Genomic DNA, 23,980 nt, shown 5'->3' on the forward strand with positions numbered 1-23,980 from the left:
AAACATAAGTATCCTAAATGGTATGTTATACTAACCTCTAGGAAAATAAACTTTCTTCTTTGTGTACCTCTTTTACTCTTTTATTTTACCTCAGAACTGCTCAATCGGTTCTTCCCCACCCTGTATATTGAGAGGTTGAGATTGTATTGACCTTTTAGGCAATTAGAAAGATTTTCCACCCTAATACTAGTATTCTAATTAAAATATTTAATTTCAATCTTTAAATATGTGAATTTAAAACTAGAAAAAAAACAATTACAAATTATAAGACTATATATAAAATAATTAAATGCAGTGAATGGATAGGTATAAAATATTTGAATTGTGCACATGTTTATTTCAAACAGTATTAGCTTTTCTCATAACTTAAGTCTCGTTTCAAGTCGTATGAGGTTTGTTTGGTTATCATTCAGTTTATGTTTAGTATTGGTTTATTGGTCTGAATTAAATGGGAACAGTGCAGTCAGTCACTCAGTCACTACTAGTTGGTGTGTATAGAGGGTAGAGTCTGGTAGATTTATAGGACGTAAAACTAGTAGATCTATTGATTGTGCTGTGCACTGTGCTATCAGCTACCTATCTGTTATGTGACTCTTCAATGTTTAGAAGATCTGCATTCCTGAAGTGTTTTTGTATATTGAAGCCAGTTAAATGGTCAATATTTAGCTCATTACCTTGCTCCATACAAACTTTACAAAGCTAATGAATAGACTTACCAATAATTGTTTACCCAAAAATCCGTAAGTGGTAAGCACCACCGTGGCCTGTTGGCCATTATTGAAGGCAATAAGTGCCCTTTTTAGCCATCCATTATGATCCATATACTGTAATTGTATGTAGGCTAATTGCAACATAAAAAATAGCACTTCAAAAATACAAAAAAGTTGAAAAAAAAAAAAACAAATAAATAAAAAAAATCATGAAAAAATTAAAAAAATCATTGATTTTTGATTTTTTTTATTTTTTTTTATTTTTTTGGTCAAAATCAATGATTGGTGGATTTTGGTAGATTTTTTTAAAACTATTGGTGGATTTTTTAAAAAAATAAAAAAAATCACCAACCCTGCTGTGCAGATAGGAAGCAGATGCCATTTGAAGAGATCCCGTGGCTACATGAAGGGCAGAGTTCTGAATGGCTTGCAGCTTAGAGATTGCCGTAGGAGAGGCGTTGGGGAACCACGCTGGGGCAGCATAGGGGATGAGAAACTTGATAAGCCCCTTGAAAGTTACCAGGAGGGTTTCCTTCTGCTGACCTCAGCTGGTTTCACTTGTTCCAGCAACAGATTTGAAGATGTCGAGGCTCGGGCAGGCACGGACGGGCGCTGTGACATATTGCAGCGATGTGAGGTGAGAAGGTGAAGTGGGGGTCAAAAGTGACCCCAAGGATCTTCAGGGTTTGACAGAGTGGAAGGTCGGACCCCTCCCAGCTGACATGAGGGTTGGTTTGTGATTTATGGGTGTCAGAGGTGAAAAGGGTAGTGTGGGATTTGGGGATAGATACCAATAACCCTTCTGACGAGCCCATCTTTCATCTCAAAAGTCTCTCATTTGCCATCCTGTCAGATAGCCTGTTAGGTGAGGGTTACTAAAATGTTGTGTTATATTAATTTAATTTTTTGTAGTTAGATCAACTAACCAAACTACATTTCAGCCTCCTAAATTTACCTAGGCCTTTGCCCATTGGGTTTGATCTGTCCAACAACTGCTGCCTGGCTGGACATAATGTGCATTGTGAAGAACCAAGTTGTTTGAAAGTTGTGGTTCTTGCCGTTACTTTCCTCTTTAAACTATTTATAATGATAAGTTCTAATTTTTTTTTCATTACAGATTTAGAGCTACCAAAACCCAAAGCTCAATTTTCATTTACCATTCTGTATAGTGTGGTTATACTTGAATACTGCGTAGCTGAGCTGTTAAAATTGCCAACTTGGCATCACAAGAAAAAACTATTGGTGGATTGTTACAGAAAATCTTATTCAGAAAATGGCTCAGGTGTCAGACTGGACAAGGGTTGGAAATGATGTCTTTTACAGGTAGGTATCATACGTATGTTGAAAAATTATTACATTGACATTATTAACTTTTATCTATTATCTAAAATAATTCAATTAAATGAGTTAATTATAATCTACTTTAAACTCACAGTATGAATCTGTAATCCAGCAAATATAAATAAATGTAAGAAATAAAAATCCATATAATGTCTATAATATGGAAATATCTTTCAATTGAAATTTTTCTCTGATAATTTAATTATTTTCAATGTTTTGTTTATCACTCTAGTTGCATCCATAATAGCTAATATTTTTTTGTTTGTATACTACATGTCATTTCAGATTATTTTCTTTTTCAATGTCATGCCAGCCCATCATATTACTCAATAATGAATAATGTTTATTCGAGACTTAATATTATAATAGAATGTGACTTGTGAACCTTATTGGTACTACTACTGATTCTACCTTTAAAATCCTGCAAAATATTTTAATTGGTCTAATTGTGAAAAACAATAATGAAAGTGTTTATAATAATTACTCTCTAGTCATTAACTAAACCTGCATTGAAATCTAGATGAAAACATATTTTTTCATTTTTTTCAAATATTTATTTACTTCATTTAATCTTTAATTTTAATTGTGAAGATAACACACATTTAGTGTTTATTTTGGATTTACTGGTATGTTTAGACCTTTAGCTATCTTAGTTCCAGGCTGTAAAATAAATATTTTTGAATCAAGATAGTGGTATCTTTTTAAGTTCTCCATTAAGCCATCTTGATCTTAAATTAATGTCATGGTCAGATAACAAACTATTGATCAATCTATTAACATCATGTCGATTGACATCTGCTGCCCCTTCTGATTAGTTACCCATCACTTGCAAGAATTGTATACAGTATCTATATTATTTGCATGTCATTGTCCATCATTAGCCATTGGCCATATCAATCTTATATTACAATCTGTGGAAAAGAGAATTGGCTTTAACATTCCTCCTTGATCAAACCTCCTGGTCTTTCTAACTATGAATTTGGCATCCTCACCCTTTATTGTGCAATTCTTTCCAATCTGGTCTTGATTTATCCTAAATTATGGCATCCATGTCAAATTCAGTAGGAATTCAAATAATTCTTCTAATTCAAATAATTCTTCTAATTCAAATAATTCTTCTTGTTCATTAGGATTATCCTATGGAAGAGCTAAAACCATCCATTCTTTTCCTGCTGTTATTTTACAAACCTAATTTATGTTGTAAAAATGAATTAAAATTGTGAATTTTCTACTCATGATATTTGTAATATTTTGTAAAATGCTTTAGAGAGATTTCAGTTAAATATTTGCTCAGGTTTCATAGCCTAAGTTTATTCTTATTGGCTGGAAAAGATTATAGATAAAGTTTTCTGTTAGTATGTACCTATATAAATCTAAGACAAATGAAATATTTATCTAATTTATTTCAATTTTATAAATTAGGTACCTACTGTTATAAATTGAAAAAATGAAAATTATTTAGAAGTGCTCATGTACATGTCACAGATTCTGACTGGTAGATCAAAGTGAGAAATGATTCTTAGTTCTCTGTCCCCCAAAATTGATTTGATTTACCGGTATATTAAACCTTTCAAGAAGATTGTGATGGAATTTCTATGAGAACTAATTTCTTATCATCATATTGAATAAATTATTGCCACTTTGTGCAGTCTCTAATGGATTGAAATCTATTTGAGACTCAAAATGTTACCTGTAATATTGATGTCCTTTGAAATTCAGAAATTTTTGACATGTAAAACAGTTTTGACAGTCTATACCACTTTACCTTTATGGTCTTTATGGTAAAGTGATAATATCAACTCTGCTGCCACAAACTGGACTTTGGAGCCCTTAATTTATAAATTTTGCAGCTTCTGAAAATTATGGGGCTTGAATTAATTTTTTGAGCCATGACCCCATTTTATAAGCTAAGGAAAATAGTTTTAGAACTGTAAACTCGTATGCCAAACCATGGATTGTACTATGTCAAATGTTAATTTTTGTACTATTGATATTGCAAGAAAAATATATTTCTTCGCTGTTGACTTGATTTACTTATGAAAATCAATAGGTCGCATTGATTGCTGATCAAAATATATGATAAAATATTGGTTTTTTGTTTCAATAAAGTTATTCAGAGTTTGATTTCTGTAAGCAAGTTGTCTGAATTTTGGGCATGGAAATTTCAAGGCACTAGATTTTGTTTGAAATGGGTACCTACTGAACTTCAGAGGTGTTGGGAGATAAATATTTCTTTAATATAAAGGGATTTTGGAGCTGCCATATTTCAGTCAAATTAGAAGTTTTCCAATCTTGTTGGTATGTGGAGTAACAAATGCAATGGCATGCAAAACATCTACTATTTTATTCTAACTGGAAGCATTCCAGAAGAAAATACTGCCAGAGTATTTTCTATGGTATAAAGAAATTACCGGTATTGTGTATAAAAATAAAGAAAAATATACTGAGTTATTTTTAATCTTGAAATAATTTAGTATGTGCTTTGCTGAAAAATGCTTTAAAGCAAAATTTTGTAAACCAAAATTTTGTGTCCACCTTGAGCAAGTCCTTGAGCATACTTTTCCAATTTTTTTGAAAAATGAATACTATACATCCATACAACCCAATACTTTTCTCCTTCAAAGGAAAGCTGAGTTGTACACTATGGAGTGGGGAGGAGGGATCAATGTTGAAGAGGTGCTGCTGAGTGGCGCTCCTTATGGTGGTCCGATTGCACTCACGTGGCTGCAAGAAGGTCGCACTAAACACAGAGCGCCCCAGAGTCCCGCAACTCCCACCATTGTCATATTTTCAGCTGCTGGAGTCAAAATGGGCATTATAAAGGTTTTCCATCCTTTGATTATTTAACTTATTAAAACTTTATCAGGTTTTAGCCTAGTGTTATTTTATGTACATATGCCAGTTATTTGTAAAAAAATTAATTTCCACATTTCTTCCTAAAATGTACCTACCCCCCTCCTGGATACCAGCATCATCATACATAAGAAATTGGTTTAAATCTTGGGTAAATGAGGAAATTAGGTATATAGCAAATGCTTTGTATTACCGTACTTTTTAATTTTGTTCTTCTTGACTTTATGAAAATACCAAAATAGGAATTGGAAGTACAAAAGAATTGAGGGGTCTGTTTTTGTTTAATTATATTTATATTTTTGAAATTTTAAATGTATTTATTGTGCACCTAACTTTATTTGAGATTTTTCTTTGAATGCTTTTGGTGCTCCAACTTGATATGTTTATTTTCAACTTGTCTTGGAAATTACAGTGGGGCAATGCTCCGCTGATTGCAATGGGCTGGACGCTCTCTGAGGACCTGTTATGCGTGCAGCAAGATGGCGCAGTGTCAATGTATGACATGTTTGGCAACTATAAACAGACTTTCAACATGGGCCCGGTAAGGGTTTAAATTCTGGTTACTTAACAAATATTTGATCAGTCTTTTCTGAAAAATAATATTTGGTGCAGAATTAACTATTTCAACTGTAGACATTTTTTCTAGATAGTACCCTAAGCTGTTTAAGAATAAATTTTTTACAAAAATGTTGGAAAAGTTGAGTTTCTTTGTTCTATTAATCTACAAACTAACTGTAAAGTACCATTTTATTTCTGCTTCAGTTTAACACTAACTAAAATCTTCCTAAATGTTGATTTTCATTTAGTTTTATTGTAGAAACTCAGAGAGATGCTCATTATCCATGCAAAACATTCCTTAATGCTTCATAATTGCCATGCTATCATTATTGATTCATAAAAGCTGATAATTTCTACTGGAACAGATTTGTATTAATAAATTAAAATTTTCACAATTTGGTATCATTGTCATTTATATTTATTTATTTATTTAATTTTTGCAGGAGGCCAAAGATACAGGCATTTTATCTGCTAAAGTGTTTGAAGGAATCCAAGGCACTGGCGTTGCTGTGCTCACTGCCACCCACCGACTCTATGTCATTGCCAACGTTGCTGAACCAAACCCAAGGAAATACGCAGATTTCCCTAGTGTGTATTTGCTAAACACTTATTTTAATGCAGTATTTCATGATTTTATACAATTTTTTTATGTTCAGCTTGAATTATTGTGCAAGATTGTTACTTGCGATGAGGAGGCAGGTTGTATCCCTGGAGGAGGTTCTTAGAACTTGTTCATTATACGTTCAGAATTTTTCAACATTGGGCATTGTTAAAATCCATCAAAATGATTTTTTTTTATTGTAAGACGATTATGAAAGAATTGGTTCTGTGTGCTACCTATATATAAAACAGCTGATGAAACTAATGTTCAATGTTAATCCCATTATAACATTTTAGGTATGTCAAAGTTTAATTTTATGTTCATCAACTTCAATAGCCTAATTGATAACTTGCTGTTTCTTGTTGATAACTATTAGAAATAGGCTCCTGAATTAGTCGCTGTGTTCAGGTGCTGATGTCTCGTGCTGGACGGTGCTGAGAGAGGAGCGTGCGCTGAAGGTGCTGCTGTGCCAGCACGATGTGCTGTGCTGGAGCAGTGCTGCCAACACTCGTGCTGATGTTGTCCAAGTTCGTATATGAAATTCCTTTTACAATGCTGACTATTGTACTAATCGGGCTCGAAAGGATGACGTCACGGCACCGAATCGCCAGATGCATTGTGGGATTGGCCGCCATATTTGTAGCAGGGTCTAGCTTTCGCCTACGTGGTAAATCTACTGTGCTCGTCTCTTTTTGAAGTTTTTGTTTGGAGATGGGACGCTTGGCACCATTGTAGGATGTACCAGTCATTCTCACGGCCATTTAACCAGAAAACTATACAATGGAATGCGTTTATTCAGTTTACTAGCCTTGAATGCCGTGTATATCGTATCAGTTTCTGGCTCGTACTGATATACGTATCGCGTATCAGTTTACAGCTGTGAATATTTATTATATACGATACTATACATTTTCCAGGGGCAAAATCTGTTACTTGTCTTTAGATAAGCTACATAAGTAAGTGGTCTGAGGTGTCACATGAGCGCGTCCAATATCGGAATCGGTATTACAATTACTATGAGCCGTCCGAACCCTGGCTACTTGGTAAGCATTGATAAAATTCTATCCTTTTCCTCTTCAAAAAGATGAGAAGGAATTTCATTTTCCATTCTTAAAAGGTTCCATTCATCAGCATCATTATCTTCGTCCAGTTGTACTACCAAACTAACTCTACCAGGTACATCGCCTTTCTTGGTTCGTTGAAGTTTCGTTTCTCCATCGCCTGTACCCATCCATCCACAAATTGTTTGTAAGCTTCAAGCGTATTGTATGCCTTGAATACTTGCAAGGTGTTTGGCTGACCACCAAACACCAAATAGTTCAGTAAATCCCCGTGTTAAACGAGAGGCAGGCTTGAAAAATCTGCGCATCACGGCTTTGCCGGCACTTCGTTGGCATCAACATCGTTAATGTCGAACAATTTTCTTAAATATCGGTCTCTCACTGAAGGAAGCAGTTTTTGACAACAGTATAATCCTTTCTGCTTTGTTCTTTCTTCCTCTATTGCTACCAAAACATGCAAATGTGTAGGAACGAGAGAGTAAGCTGAGGCGCCAGTGTTATACAAAGATGGCGACGTAGGAACGCGGCTAACGTGGATACGCGGGAGCTTGGCGAGCCCGATAGGATGCAACTTTTATGCAAATTTTTTATGCAGGTCAATTTCTGTTTTTTTTTATTCTTTGTCTATTAATATTTAACCAAAATTCTGTTTTGAATGAATCTTTAGATGAATTTTTCCATGCTATAAAATTACATGGACTAACATTTCAGTAGCAAATCTTTTAGCTTAACTTCATTTGAAGTTCAATATTTTCTTGGATGGTCTATAAGATTGAACCAATGAAAAAGAATATCTTTTCAATTTTATAGGTAAAACGTTTATTCAACAAAATTTATGTGGAATCTAATGTGTTATTGTCCAATGTAATTTTGTTATTCATCTCAGTAAATATTTTAAATCACTAACATACATATACAGGCAGGCAACAACCTCTTACCTTTTCATGCAAGTTTTAAAATTATTGGGCAATTTGGCATAAAATGAATTGCACTGTAGTTTTGTGCTTAGTTATTTAGGGTGTGCAATAACTTACATTTTTTGACAGTGCAATGATAACAATTTTATGCAGGCACTAGCAGGTATTGCAGGTAATGAAGTAAAAGTCATTATAATCTTTGAAATAAATAAACACTGTCCTTGCATAGTGGCAAAAAAGAAATTTTTTTAGTTGCCAGTTCAATTTTAGTTTCCTAGTTTACTTCAAGATTTCATTCAATGCTGGCATCCATGATACTTCTGCTGTCTATTCAACAGCCTTAAAAAGTTTACAATTAATTAGAAAGTTGACAATTAAATTATATTATCTATAATTATTATAATGTCGAGAATTAAATTATATTATATAGGTAATTATAAATTATAATTTCAACAATTAAAAAGTTGGCCTCAAAAAGGAAGGGCAATTATTAAATTGGCAATTGAATGTTGTAGAATAACTTGGTGATGACAGCCTGAGAAACGTGCAGTAGGTTCAGAGGAAGACCAGACGTGACAGCTAACTTATCTGGTCCCGAGCTGATTCCGTCTATCAGAGATGGAGTTCTTTGAATTTTTATAGTGGGCGATTTATGGAAACTTCCTGATTTGAAAGCTCAATAAAAATTTTTAAAGATATCATTACAATATAAATTTCACTGGATAAGATATCACCGGAATTTTATATCTCTTTGGTTTAAAAATGACATCAGACAAATGATTGCCCCCCATTGTCAATGCATCCAGTTAGTCGATTTCTGAAGTTCCGTTCAACTCGCTGAAGCAAATTGAGGGGTATGTTGGCGATGGCTTGGCGTATGTTGTTCTTCAAATGAGGTACCGTAGGGTTCTTTGACAACCATTGTAAATAATTTATATAAGAAAACCTTATAAAAAATCACACGGGCCAAATCGGGGGATCAGGCCGGCCAAAGAAGGTCGCCTCTCAAGGCCATAACGAAACGGCCATTATAACAGTATGCCTCGACAGCAAACGCACGCTGCTCACTTTTCCAATGCATAATGGCAACTGACTAAGCGGGACACAAAACTTCATAACCTTGCCTTTCATATGAAATACTTTCCACTGTTTTCCTACAATATCTGGCAGAAATACAAAAGAGGAAGTTCCCGTGAATCACCCTGTAAATACGATTCTTGTGTTTTTGTGTAAACACGTGCTCAACACTGTTAAATTGGGCCGAGGTAAAAATTATTGAAGGGTTTTCATGCCCCCCACACTTTACAGAGGGTTTGGTAGACCCCGTAGCCATCGTAAAATTCAACATACTAATTTAAATTCATCACTTTCACAGGCCCCACACGTTACGGAGGGTGTTGAAGACCCCGTAGTCATCGTGAAGGTGAGCGTGAGCAGCAACCAGCGTTGCATTGCACTGCTCAGCGCCACAGGCAAGCTCTGGCTCGGCTCCTCAGATCTGCTCACGAGGTTCACACTTCACGACACGCGCAGCAACGTGTGCCCCAGACACTTGGCGTGGTCAGACTCTAAATTTGTATTTATCTAGAATTAATTGTCTTCCTTCTGTAGAATTATTTTTTTTACTTTAAAAATAGTTATTTAAATTTAGAATTAGTCGCCTTCCTTCTGTAGAATTAGTATTTTTGATTTAGAAATGGGGATTCTTAATTTACAATTGTTCGCCTTCCTTCTTCAGGTAGTCTTTTTGCTTCACAAAATCATTTAGATTTAGTATTATTTGCCTTCCTTGTTTAGAATGGTATTTTTGCTTTAGAAATAGTCAATTGAATTTTGAATTTGTCGCCTTCTTTCTTTAGAATAGTATTTTTGCTTTAGAAATTGTTATTTGAATTTAGAATTAGTCACTTTCTTTAATTAGAATGGTCTTTTTGCTGTAGAAATAGTCATTTGAATTTAGAATTAGTCGCCTTCCATCTTTAGGATTAGTCTTCTGCTTTAGAAATATTTGTTTGAATTTAGAATTACGGTAGTCGTCTTTCTTTAAAAGTAGGCTTATTGCTGCAGAATTTGGTAGTATTTTTAGCGCATTTCCTCATTTATGGAAAAAATGCCCTATTGTGCTCGCCATGTCCGTCTGTCCGTCCGTGACTTCACGTTTTCGTCGACGAGAAAATGCGCTCTCTGTCACTCACTGCAGTGAGTCCTGAGTTATATTTTTTTCGTGAATTTAGTCATAACCACATTAAGAAAACATAATTTTTAATTAAATTCTCACGTAACCTTACAAGAATTCTGAATTAATTCTCACAAAACCTCCCCAGGCCTCTTGCCTGGTGAGGCTGGAAAGTTAAATGATTATATTGGTGCTTAAGTATTAACCACTGCAATCGTCTCGTTGCTAAGACAGGAAAATTCCCCGGTTATTTCTTAATGTAAATCCTATGACTTTCATCACTTTCATTCGTATTTGCAGAGTCTGCACTTGCTATTATTATGTTTTATAGAGAGTTCAGTATAATATTGCATTGCTTCGTTGTTATTTTGGCAAGTAAGGTCAGTGTGATTTTTATTCTTCTGTCTCGGTGGGAGCTCAGCAAAATATCCTGAGTTTTCTACGTATTTGTTTGGTGCAGCTGCTATTATTTTGTCTTATTATGATCTAAATGAAATATCTTATTATCATTTTTACACATTTTATTTGTCTTATTATGATCTGAATGAAATATCATATTATAATTGTTACACATGTTATTTTTTTAATGAGATACGTATCTTATAATAATTATTACGCATGTTATTTTTCTAATTATGACCTGAGTAAAATATCATATTATAATTGTCACACATTTTGTTTTGTCTTATTATGATGTGAATTGAATATCTAAGAATTACGTACTTTCACACATTAGAATTGTTACACATTTGATTTATCTTATTATGATCTGTTTGAAATATCATATAATAATTATTATACATTTTTTTTGTCTTATTATGATCTTAGTGAAATATCATATTATAATTGTTACACATTTTATTTTATCTCATTATGATCTGAATGAAATACCTAATACAATTGTTACACATTTCATTTGTCTTATTAAGATGTGAGTGAAATATCATATTCTAATTGTTACACATTTTATTCCTCTTATTATGATCCGAATGAAATATAAGAATTGTTACACATTTTACTTTGTCTCATTAAGATCTTTCTTATAACAATCGTTACACATTTTAGTTATGTCGTTAAGATCCGAGTGAAATATATTCTAATTACCACACATTGTACAGGTGTGGGAGCGGCAGCGTGGTGCTGGTATGGGAGGTAACCCTGCAGCTCGTGGACATCACGGGTAGCGTAGCCACGTTCTACCTGGACTCTCCTGTACATGTGGTGCAGGAGCTGGACTGTGTGCGTCTTGTGGGCGACACCTCGCATCACATCCTCTACAAGGTGCCGTATCTTGCCCTTTGGCATCGAATAATAAGGTCAAAGTAGAATAATAAGGTTTTCGCATCTTCCAAGGTGACGTATGTTGGCCTTTTTTGGGGGTAATAAGTCGAATATTAAGGTTTTAGTCGAATAATAAGAGCTTGCCATCTACGAAGTGTGACTACCCTCTTTTGGGTGAGAGAACAAGTCAAATAATATGAGCTTCATGCCTAAAAGCAGCCGCTATACTTACCCTTGTTGGGGGGAAGAAGTCTAATAATTATGATTTCGCGTCTACAAAGTGCTTGCAAGTTTTGTGCTCTGGGAGTAATAAGTGACAGGGAATCATATGTACAAGGTGCGTCAATTTTCCTCTATGGGAAAGCAGTTAGCAAAATAATAAGGACTATGTTTCCACAAAGGCACCTACAATACTGCATTATGTTGAAGTATACTGCACAACATGCAAACAAATACCAGGAAACTAAATATTTGTTTAGCTTTAAAATAGAACTGCGTAGCAGAGATAAGTTCTTATTGCGTTTTTCTGATTCTTTGTTTTGTGCACTACCATATTTTATCAATCACTATAATAAGCAAATACACAGCTTGTTGAACTGTTGTCTTGAATTATTCTGTATAAAGAGTCAAAGGTTCCTTATACACTGATTATGTTCATTAAATCAGTGTTGCATTATAAATGATCAAATGACAATCTCGATAAAGAATATTGTATCAGTTCAATGAAATGGTTCCAGAAACATTAGTGGTCCAAATCACCTATAAGGATGTTAATATCTATCAGTTATTAACGATTCATTTTTATTATTTATATCATTGACCCCAAAATCCGAGCATTCATTAATATATGCCTGATTATGATTAACATTTTTCTCAACGAATTACTGGCGGGCAATTATTGACGATTCTTTTTACATTTTTATATGCGGAGTATTGTTGCAAAAGTTCGAGTATTCAATAATATATGATTCTGATCAACACTTTTCTCTCAAAGAATTACTGGAAGGCAAATGATGTTTGTAATTAATGCAGGTTTTAATTACTCGTTACGGAACAGGTCCCTCACGCATCAGTCGAGACGCTGGGTATCGGGTCCATGTCCCCGGGAGCGCTGCTTGTGGAAGCCCATCTTGGATACGAGGTGAATTATTGGAGAAATTAATTAAATAATAATTAATTAATTAATGCATGATTGTAATTCTGATAATAAAAATTTAGATTTAATATAAGTTGTTTGTTCCATCATGGATAAGGCGATGATGATCATGTTTCAAGTTATTTTCTGCAGTCTATAGGCATTTGATGCCGTATTTTCTACCAGCTACCAACAAAAGTTATTCTTGTTGCAGACTGCAACATAATCTAACAATTTGTCTTGTTGCAGTATAATATAACAGTTTTGTAACGTTTCTTCCTGACTGTTAGAGTTCAAATAAAGTCTACTCAAGTACCGATGAGGGAAATAACGACATTGTGAACTCTTATTTGTAATATCAAACAGAAGACTAATGACTGAATATGAGTTCAGGTTTTTATGAGATACTACAATATGAACTTGAATTACACGAGATGCGGCGCATGGAATGGCTGTTAACTGAGACCGTCCTAGCTCAACAAAGTCCTCGCTTAAAATTAATCCTTATATAATATATGCTGTAGTCAGGATAAGTATAGGTACTATCATAGATCTGTCACACTCGGCTTTTCATATTTACTAGATATATTTATAGTTTAGCAAATATTCGTAATAAGAAAACAAATCTTCGAATTTAGATGTTCTGCTCTATCTTATAATATGACTGTAATGAGCGACTGTCGCACTCATTTCGCACTCAGTTACAGCACTAATAAAATATTTTTGATAGCTGTTCTCATACATACACCTTGTGAACAGCTTAGCTATTGAGCAATACCGTTAATGAGTGACAAGTTAATTGAACCATCCGTTTGACGGCGTCCTTAGTATTCTCTATTATCCAAATATATTATTTTTGTTTTACTTTAAAATCCTACATTGAAAGAATTAAATAACCTGCACTAGTTTCATTCATACCATTTATTTGTAATCTTGAAATAATCTCTGTATTATCAATCTAAGGTGCTCTGTACTGATTAATACACACATTTATTTGGTACTGTACATACTACAGGGATCAGTCTTCGGACTGATCCTCTTCCTGTTATATACTGTCGACGTGTTTGAATCCGCACATGCTCGTTTAATTCACTATGTCAAGGATTAAAATTCAGTCTCATAGTTGGAATCTACACATGTTCACACGACGACACCCAAATACTGTCCGTCGGCTGACGTTGCAGCGTTGCAGGACCGGATGTCTGTCTGCATGGACGCTGTCTCAGACTGTATGCGCTCTGACCAGCTCCAGCTCAATGCATCATGAATCGACTTTATTTGGATTACGACTGCTCGGCACCAGCATCAGCTTCCGGCCAACCCTGTCCGCGTGGGTAACGAGTTCGTTATGCCTGCGTCTGCAGTTCGTAACCAGGGGCATTCTGTTGGACTCGGAACTTTCTATGAACAATCACATTGTCAAAGAACAGTCATGCTACACTCTCTGGACTTCCGCCCACCGCACTTACTAAACTGCAATCCGTATTGAACTCGTGTTTAATAAGCGAAAATTCGACCACGTGACGCCGATATTGCGCGATCTTCACTGGCTACGCATGCAGCAGCGCACGCAGTTCAAGGTCGCTGTTCTGAGGTTCCGATGCCTTCACGGTCTGGCGCCTCCTTATCTCACGGAAGGTCTGCAACGCGTGTCGGATCTGCCTTCTAGAAGACGACTGCGTTCGTCATCAACAGCGTCATCCTTTCATTCCATCTAAATTCTGAACGCTTATCTACCGTCGGCGACAGAGCGTTCCCGGCCGCAGCCGCCAGAACCTGGAACAGTCCGCCGGCTTCCGTAACTTAATTCGGCTATTGCGTTGCAGGTGTTTCGTCGACGCCTCAATACGGAACTATTTCGTAGAGCCTATGAATCAAGTGCTTAGTTATTTTTGTCCGTTATCATCCTTTCTCGTTCTTTTTATTTTTCGCTTGCTATTAATCTTATGTGTAATGGTACCCTCGAAGCTCGTTTGAACCAGACGCCACGATAACTGCTTCGTATAATAATAATAATAATAATAAATATGATAAAAAATATAACTCAGTACTCACTGCAGTGAGTGACAGAGAGCGCATTTTCTCGTAGACGAAAACGTGAAGTCACGGACAGACGGACAGACAGACGGACAGACAGACAGACGGACATGGCGAGCACAATAGCGCCTTTTTTCCCATAAAGAAAAAATGCGCTTAAAAGGTTAATAATAACAATAACAATTACGTATAATGATAAAAATAAAAAGATTTTAAATGAACCGCTGTGTTGATAATTTATTTGTTAATATATCAGGAAGAGTCACCGCGTGCCTATGACTGCCTGAAGCTGATCCAGGGCAAGGAGGAGGAGGCCGTACACACCTGCCTAGAGGCTGCCAGGCACGACATGAGCGTGGACAACGTCAAGCTGCTGCTCAAGGTGATTGGCTGCTCAAGGTGATTGGCAAATGATTGGCTGTTCAAGGTGATTGGCTGCTTAAGGTGATTGGCAAATGATTGGCTGCTCAAGGTGATTTGCTGCTTAAGGTGATTGGCAAATGATTGGCTGCTCAAGGTGATTGGCGGCTGATTGGCTGCTCAAGGTGATTGGCGGCTGATTGGCTGCTCAAGGTGATTGGCAAATGATTGCCTGTTCAATGTGATTGGCGGCTGATTGGCTGCACAAGGTGATTTGGCGGCTGATTGGCTGCACAAGGTGATTGGCGGCTGATTGGCTGCACAAGGTGATTTGGTGGCTGATTGGCTTCTCAAGGTGATTGGTGGCTGATTGGCTGCTCAAGGTGATTGGCGGCTGATTGGCTGCTCAAGGTGATTGGCGGCTGATTGGCTGCTCAAGGTGATTGGCGGCTGATTGGCTGCTCAAGGTGATTGGCTGCTGATTGGCTGTTCAAGGTGATGACTGCTCAAGGTGATTGGCTGCTCAAGGTGATGGTGATAAACTGTTTCAGGTGAGAAGTGGAGCGTATTTTTATTTAAATCCGTCAGGTTTCTCGAGCCGCTCGATATAAGGCTTAGCTCTAGTAAGAGTGATGTTAACGATGCTCTTCATGGTGGGTTCTTGAATTTACATTAAGAAATAAATATTAGGTACTAGAAGATTCATCTGTTACAAAAAATTTCTACTTCATTTCTGTGTAGCAGAACAATTTTGTCAAGTCTTCCGTTGGTGTTTATGGTCACTCATTAACTATGATCTAGTGAATTTATCGAATTACGTTCACAATTTCCTAATTGAAGTCATCATTAGGGGAAGATAAAACAGCAATGCACAGTTTCTTCAAGGTGCAACTTTCACTGTAAGGGCTTAATAGTTTGATTTGTAACTTGCCTTAGTATTGTTTGATTTATTTTCCTCTCTTAACTTTACTTAGCACTGTCTTATTCAGCTTACATTCCATTTCTCCTTTGAATTATTTCCTCAAGTTTCCTCCCTAACTTTCCTTAGCATTGTCTTATCCGATTTACATTCCAAAGTTTCCTCCCTAACTTTCCTTTGTATTGTTTACTATCAGTCATCGCTGTTCGGCCTTACGTTTCTACCGCCCCTGGAGCCTAACACGTTCAAAGACACGGCTTTGAAACTGCGCATCTTGAACGACCTCCGCTCAAAAAAGATAGGTGAGTATTATCTAAGGACGAATTTAATGTATAAATCACGTTCAAATTACCAACTGAAGTGTTGCATTTTCTCTGATGATAATCGTTACTTCCAATTGTCCATTCTACTGTTAATTTGAAGAGCACAAATTTGTAACATAATTCCCTGTATGCCATTTTTCATATAATTAATAACAGATGTAAAGCATAATTCTCTTACTCGCACCCTTAAATAATTCTTTGTACTCTCTCCTCGAACAATGTTTTAGTCTCCTTGTTACTCACTCATCTAAATGACTATATTCTAACTTTCTATTGTTAAAATGTTAATAGTAATTCTGATCCTTGGTACGTTCCCCTCCATATGACTATATTATAACTCTCTGTTATTGAAATGTTAATAGTAATTCTGACGCTGGTTGCTCAGGGATGCCACTGACATGGCAGCAGCTAGAGAGGCTCACGCTGGAGGTGGCGCTCGAGCGACTCGTTGCCCGAAGATTCTTCCCTGTGGCTTTGGCCATCGCGCGAACTTTGGGCCTCGAGACCCAACTTGTGCCCCGAATATTGGCCCACTGGGCCTGCTACAAGGTATTAAATTCATCAGGTACATGTTTTAAGACACAACTTTTTAGGGTTTTAATAAGCGCATTTAATTTTTAGAATTTTTGGGCTTTAAGTAGAGCAACCTTATTGTTCACGTCCGCACTTTAGGAATGCCACTGGTAGTTCCACGACCATCACTGTCTCGCTGACCCGCCAGAACCATTTTATTGCATTACACAACACCCTGGACAAGCCAGGTACTCATTTATCAACCAGAGTTGGATGAATGGCTGAGTTGACCATGAGCTGAGCTTCTCGGAAGAACTTGTCCTCAGTGGGACTCAAACCCGGGAGCTGGGACCTACAGCTGTCCATCTCTGGCATGGTTTGTCACGTGACCTTACCGACGCACGACATGGACGGACTGCTGGGCGTTATCATCACGCGTATTGAACTTCAAAGTCTGCCAGTCGACATCATCGAGGTCGCAATATCCGACCATCGACTACTTCGGTGAACGGTGTTATGTGTGCGCCCAGTGCCAGCTTACAAGACCGTTACCTGTCGTTCGTGGCGCGGTCTCGAAGGCGATGTCTTGCGTGAAAAGCTGCAGTCGTCCCGACTTTGTCAGCCTGACTCATGGTTGGCACCATAAGTCAACGACCTAGTGCAGCTATACAATACACAAATTATGGCTACTGTGCGCCGGCTTACGCTACAGCGTTGCAGTGTCCGGCTGTCTGTCTGCTCAGACTGGATGCGCTCCAACCGGCTTCAGCTTAACGCATCAAAAACCGACTTTATTTGGCTTGCTACTGCTCGGCACCAGCATCAGCTTCCGGACAATCCTGTTCGCGTGGGCAACGAGTTTGTCATGTCTGCGTCTTTGGTTCGCAATGTGGGCATTCTGCTGGATTCGGAACTTTCTATACACAATCACCTTGCCCATCTGACGTGATTGTTTATACCAAAACAAGCGGTAATCGCTACCGCTTACGGAGTTTCCTTTTTAGCGCATTTTTTCATTTATGGAAATAAGGCGCTATTGTGCTCGTCATGTCCGTTCGTCTGTCTGTCTGTTCGTCCGTGACCACGTTTTCGTTGACGAGAAAATGCGCTCTCAGTCACTCACTGCAGTGAGTACTGAGTTATATTTTGTTCAGGTCGCGAATACGAGCGACAAGACTGACGAACAGCTCGCCCGAGACATCCACTCCAATATGGGCGGGCATTCTGCTGGACTCATAACTTTCCATGAACACTCATATTGCTAATATGACGTGATTGTTTATACCAAAACAAGTGGTAATGCGTTTTCTTTATTTCAGATTGCGAACACGAGCGACAAGAATGACGAGCAGCTCGCCCGAGACATCCACTCCAAGTTGGGTTACACCGCCGGCATCTCCTACACGGAAATCGCCAACTGTGCGCACTCGCTCAACAGAAGGCAACTTGCGGTCAAGGTGCCTGCTAAATTAATTAAGTAATTCATTAATTGAAATGCTAAATTAATTGAGTAATTCATTCTCAGTGAAAATTTACAGACGTTTCAGCTTCTGATTTGGAGTACCAGAAGCTGGGGCGACTCTAAATTTTGTTGGGATTAATTGAAAGAGCGGCATGATGGTATGCTTTTTCGGTCGAATTTTTTTCGAATAGCTTAGAGTAAGGTGGAAGGGATACATTGGGAGTAATTAATGGCGAACCAACCTCAAAGTTGCGTTAATCCTTATGAATCCGTAAATTTTGGCGATTTGTTACAAGACACGTGATAATGAGAGTGACTATTATTAATATGTAATTTGAGAATTTGGTGAAAATTGGGGTATGCTTAATGACTAGCAGAATCGAGCGTGGTAATTGGCATATTTTTTAGTTTAATTCGTGGCATAGTTTAGTTGATTTCGTGTTGAATTATTGGCATATTTAATTGAATTCGTCCACAATCCCGGTGATTCGGGGCCTAGATGCCGATGGTGATTCGTGGCCCAGACGCTGATTCGTAGCACAGATGCTGATGGTGATTCGTGGCCCAGATGGTGATTCGTGGCCCAGATGCCGATTCATGGCCCATTCATGGCCCAGGTGCTGACTATTATCCCCGTTTCAGTTGCTGGGTTACGAGTGCAGGGCGCGGGCCCAGGTGACGGGCCTCCTACGTCTGGAGGAACGGGCGGCCGCCCTCGCCAGAGCTCAGGCCACGGGCGACACCGACCTCATCCTGACGGTGCTCCTCGACATCAAGCGCGCCCTCCCCCTCGGCGAGTTCCTGGTCAGCTCGCAGACTTGAACTATCTACAAATCTACTATCTACATCTACTATCTACATCTAATATCTACATCTAATATCTTCATCTACTATCTACATCTACTATCTACATCTACTCCCTACATCTACTATCTACATCTACTATCTCATTGTTCAATTGATATTGATAACTATCTACATTGATCAATTCTATATGACTATATTATGACTAAGCTTTTAGAATTGATACGAACTAAATTTGATGTTTTTCACTCCTAGTGTACTGTTAGAATTAACCCATATTTGATTGAGTTCTGTAAGTGAGCTCATCAAATAAAAAAAAATCTTGAATATTTTTTAATACTGCTGTACTCATAGAATTAATCAAAAATGAATTTAGTGTTCCTGATGAGCTAAGTGCTCGCAGTGATAGTTCTATTGTTAACAGTACTATCACCATTGTACTTTTCTTCAACAATACTTTGACCATTAATGGGACTATGCATTAATGTATACCTCTGACATTCAGCGCTCGATGTAACTGCCAAGTTCTTGATCATTGCTGAATGTAGAAGATTACACTCTTTAATTTTTGGTATTGAATCACAAGGCGCGAAGAAGTGACAAATTTTAGATTTGGGATTTCAGGTTTACTTGGATTCTGTGTTGTTGACGACAAATGAAAACAAAGATTCTGTAGTTATTTTTGAAAAATCAACTCAAAATCACATACCTACACTGCTGCAACTTGAATGCAGCAGTGTATGTAAACAATCTTATAAATGACATTAACGCCAGAGTGTTGCGCGTTAAATTTCATACAGATGATTTTTGAAAGCTTTTACCCACAATTATTTATCTCTCCTGTAGTTGTGAGACGAACGCGTTAAATACTTCTCAACTGCACAGTTGTGGTACACTTATGATAACGCTGTGCTATGTGATAACGCTGTGCTATGTGATAACACTGTGATATGTGATGACGCTGTGCTATGTGATGACGTTGTGCTATGTGATAACGCTGTGCTGTGTGATAACGCTGTGCTATGTGATGACGTTGTGCTATGTGATGACGTTGTGCTATGTGATAACACTGCTATGTGATAACACTGCTATGTGATAACACTGCTATGTGATAACACTGCTATGTGATAACACTGCTATGTGATGTACAGATGGTGGTGGGGGGATCGCCGCTGTGCCGTGCTGTGTATGCACGGAGCTGTGCAGCAGGGGCACAGGAAGCTCTCAGGGACCTGTACGTACAGGACGACAACTTCCACGAGCAGGCCAGGCTACGTCTCCTCGAGGCCTATGATAACAAGGTCAATTTGGCATCTAGCAATAAAGGATTATTGTTTTTTATATATAAATGCTGATCTGCAGGCGAATGATAACAAGGTTAATTTGGCCTATGACAATAGGGGATTTTTGTTTCTTTATTTTATATTATTATACAAATGCTGCTGTATATATTATAATAATATTATAATATGTACATCTGTATATATTATAATTCCAATGAGGAATTATTGTTTTCTTTAGATATAAATGCTTAAATGGAGGGTTATGATATCAAGGTGAATTTAGCCTCTGACAATAAGGGATTATTGTTATCTTTATATATGAATACTAAACGGTGCACGAGAATGAATAATCTGTTAATTAAGGAGGGAATATATGGTATAAAGATAATGATTTAATTAATCATAGACACATTGAATCGCGTGACGAGATAGTAAGCCATGTATGCTGACACTAAATATAAAACAGATTACATTATTTGCTACGTTTGCTCGACTTGCTCCACTTTCTTGAGTTACAATTCTTCAATCTAGCTGCCGTGTCAAAATTACCTACTGCTATTTTCCCAGATTCAAGAAAACTAGTTTTTAAATTTCTGCGTTAATTGTCATTTTTACGGGAGCAAATGATATGTTTGTAGCAGACATCGTCACAAGACATACCTTCGTTACTTGGGTATAAATTTTAACTTTAACGTTAATTAACGTATAATTTTTTAACATATAATTGCAAATGAGGCTCAGAAACTTTTAATTAACTTCAACATTGCATGAATATCATTAATTGTAATTAGTTAGCTGTTGTACTATGTAGACATCATATGTTGTAAAATGTACACATGTGTTGTATTATGCGCAAGTCATATGTTGTAAATGAACAAATCAGAATTACATTACAGAGAACAGACCTGCGCCTGGGTCTCCTTCAGTCAACTGCTGAGTGCTTCAGGCGCGCCAAGGATGAACTTGGTGTTCAGCTCACCGAGGAACAAATGCGCCTACTGAAATGCCAAGTATATATCTATGGGCTATGATATGATAGCATGATATCTATGAGGTCGACTTACCTGTGAAATTAATTCATACATCAAATCAGTTATTGCCTGTGATGGGGAAAAACTGATAAAAGTTGATACAATTTGTTAACGGGATTTAAGTGGTTACTGATTTATGAATTGTATCGTAAATGCCATATAAATATTCATCGATTTTGAATACAGTATACGCAAATGCATCGTTACTAATTCTACGTCCTACTATTTAGATGTGTAATTTATTATTTTATTGTCAGGTTGGACTGGAAGAACTGCACCACAAGAGCTACGTGAACCTCTCCCTGGTTGACACGCTCATGCAGCTCATACGCGACAACCACATCAAAGATGCTGAGAAAATACGCGCCGACTTCAAGATAACTGAAAAGAGGTTGGTAATTTAATTCAAACAACTTGTAACTACCTTAAATTATGCGCCGACTTCAAAATAACTGAAAAAAGGTTGGTGATTTACTTCAAACAACTTATAACTACCTTAAATTACGCACCGACTTCAAGATAACTGAAAAGAGGTTGGTAATTTAATTCAAACAACTTGTAACTACCTTTAACACGTAAACGATAGGAAACTGTCATTCACATATTACTTGTTATTTTGAATTATGCTGTTTTAAGATCGTGGGATTATTTCTTCGTTCACAATAATGCAGTGTTGTTCCTGACAGCCATTGTGAAGTGCAGATGAAAGTTCGCGTCTTAACTGAAAACCTTCGTGTTTTATCCATATACGGACATTTATGTTGTGTTTCTTGCATTTATTACTGTTGACGTGATTTTGTAAAGAATCTGGTCTTTACAAATTATCTTCATTTTTATCTAATTACGGTTTTAACATAAGTGATTACGACAAACTATTTAAAATAAACTTTTTCTGTTATTAATCCATTGCGATGAAACCGGCACTTTATAAGTATTGGTATTTGCTCTAGCCCATAACAAACTAATTGTAATTGATTTATAGGTATTGGTATTTGCTCTAGCCCATAACAAACTAATTGTAATTGATTAAGAGGTATTGGTATTTGCTCTAGCCCATAACAAACAATTTGTAATGGATTTATAGGTATTGGTATTTGCTCTAGCCCATAACAAACAATTTGTAATGGATTTATAGGTATTGGTATTTGCTCTAGCTGGTAACAAACTAATTGTAATTGATTTACAGGTATTGGTATTTACGAGTGACGGCTCACGCTGCAGCAAATCACTGGCAAGCGCTCGAGCAGTTTGTGAAGAGCAAGAAAACTCCTCCTATTGGCTACGAGTTCGTGGTGGACGCTTGTCTCAACAACAACAGCCAATCAGAGGCCAAGAAATACGTCGACAAAGTCAAGGATGAAAACAAGGCGGAATATCTCCGGAAATGCGGGTATGTAATGCGCTTATTTTGAATTCAATATTTAATTTGTTTCATTTTGGGTTTGAACTGAAGCTGATGGCATTATTGCAGTAGGATTTAGCCCGATAGTTGTCTATTTACTCTGTGTTATATACACGTATTGAAATAAGAGCAGCGTCATCGAGCAGATTCTTAGCATTAATTATATATATGATCAAGTGTTCCAGACAATTATACAGTTCATGAGAAACTGTCATCCAAATCAGGCATGAGAAAAAAAATCAGTAGTACTCACTGCAGTAAGTGACAGAGAGCGCATTTTCTCGTCGACGAAAACGTGAAGTCATGGACGGGCAGACGGACATGACTAGCACAATAGAGCATTTTTTCCATAAATGAGAAAATGCGCTAAAAACGACGATTAATTTGCCACAATTAAATTATATATTATTTTGTGGAATACGTTCGTGCAGACTGGTTTCGGAGGCGGAGAAGTTTACTGCAGAATCTACGTCGTCCGTTCTGAACTTGGCTCGCGTCACGGGCTTCCTCAGTTGAAGAACTTCAGGCTTAGCGCCGAGTCGCCAACCGGAGTTTGGCAAGCCTGCCTTGAATTTACTAGGAGGCATTTATTTTATTTAAAAACCTATAGCGTGAACTTGTTATCATCGTTAAATATTTTCAACAGACTAGGGTAACTGTCACATTACACGTTATAATAATTTAGATTTGTTTGAATAACTGAAATCGCAATCTTTATCAATTTTTATTGAAATCTTCTTGAATGTCCTGTGAATTTTGAGCCAAATTTCAAGTAAAACTCTAACTTTTAATACAAAATGTGACTGAACTTGCTCATCAAAAATACATAGTAGTTGGTACAGAGTAATATGGTATGTAGTTATATTTTTGTTGTGTATTAATTTACTTTATTCAGCGTGCTTACATAGCTCAAATATACACATTATATTTATGTAAATCAACTGTATTATTCAGATCATCACGAACAATGCGGGGGCATCGAAAGATGTGATTAAATTAATTGCTATTTATTTCACATTTTTTGCCTGTTTCATTCCAGACGCCGACTCAAAGTTTCTGTACCGCAGTTTTTGACATTAAGCTGGTAACCAAAGACAAAGTAGAGATCTAAGTGAAGCCTTTACATGTCATATTGAGATACAGTATTCATGTATAAAAATTTCTCAAATCAATTTGGAATTATTTCTCCAACTCGGGAAGCAATCGGCCGGTT

At 37.0% G+C, this 23,980-nt stretch overlaps 1 protein-coding gene across 1 annotated transcript; it reads left to right on the plus strand.

The window, feature by feature from the left end:
* The first annotated feature begins 1,827 nt into the window (after positions 1-1,827).
* LOC108675574 (vacuolar protein sorting-associated protein 16 homolog) lies at positions 1,828-23,939 on the plus strand. Its single transcript, XM_018163598.1, has 18 exons — positions 1,828-2,033; positions 4,676-4,874; positions 5,317-5,445; positions 5,906-6,050; positions 6,472-6,590; positions 9,417-9,601; positions 11,336-11,498; positions 12,556-12,639; positions 14,927-15,052; positions 16,146-16,251; positions 16,658-16,821; positions 18,105-18,242; positions 18,890-19,051; positions 20,203-20,352; positions 21,231-21,344; positions 21,623-21,756; positions 22,552-22,755; positions 23,199-23,939. Exons 1-18 carry the CDS (start codon positions 1,984-1,986, stop codon positions 23,281-23,283), a joined length of 2,457 nt encoding a protein of 818 aa, XP_018019087.1. The 5' UTR covers positions 1,828-1,983; the 3' UTR covers positions 23,284-23,939.
* The last annotated feature ends 41 nt before the right edge of the window (positions 23,940-23,980 follow it).

Source organism: Hyalella azteca, unplaced genomic scaffold (genome assembly GCF_000764305.2).
Source record: "Hyalella azteca isolate HAZT.00-mixed unplaced genomic scaffold, Hazt_2.0.2 contig223, whole genome shotgun sequence".
Lineage (NCBI taxonomy): Eukaryota > Metazoa > Arthropoda > Malacostraca > Amphipoda > Hyalellidae > Hyalella > Hyalella azteca.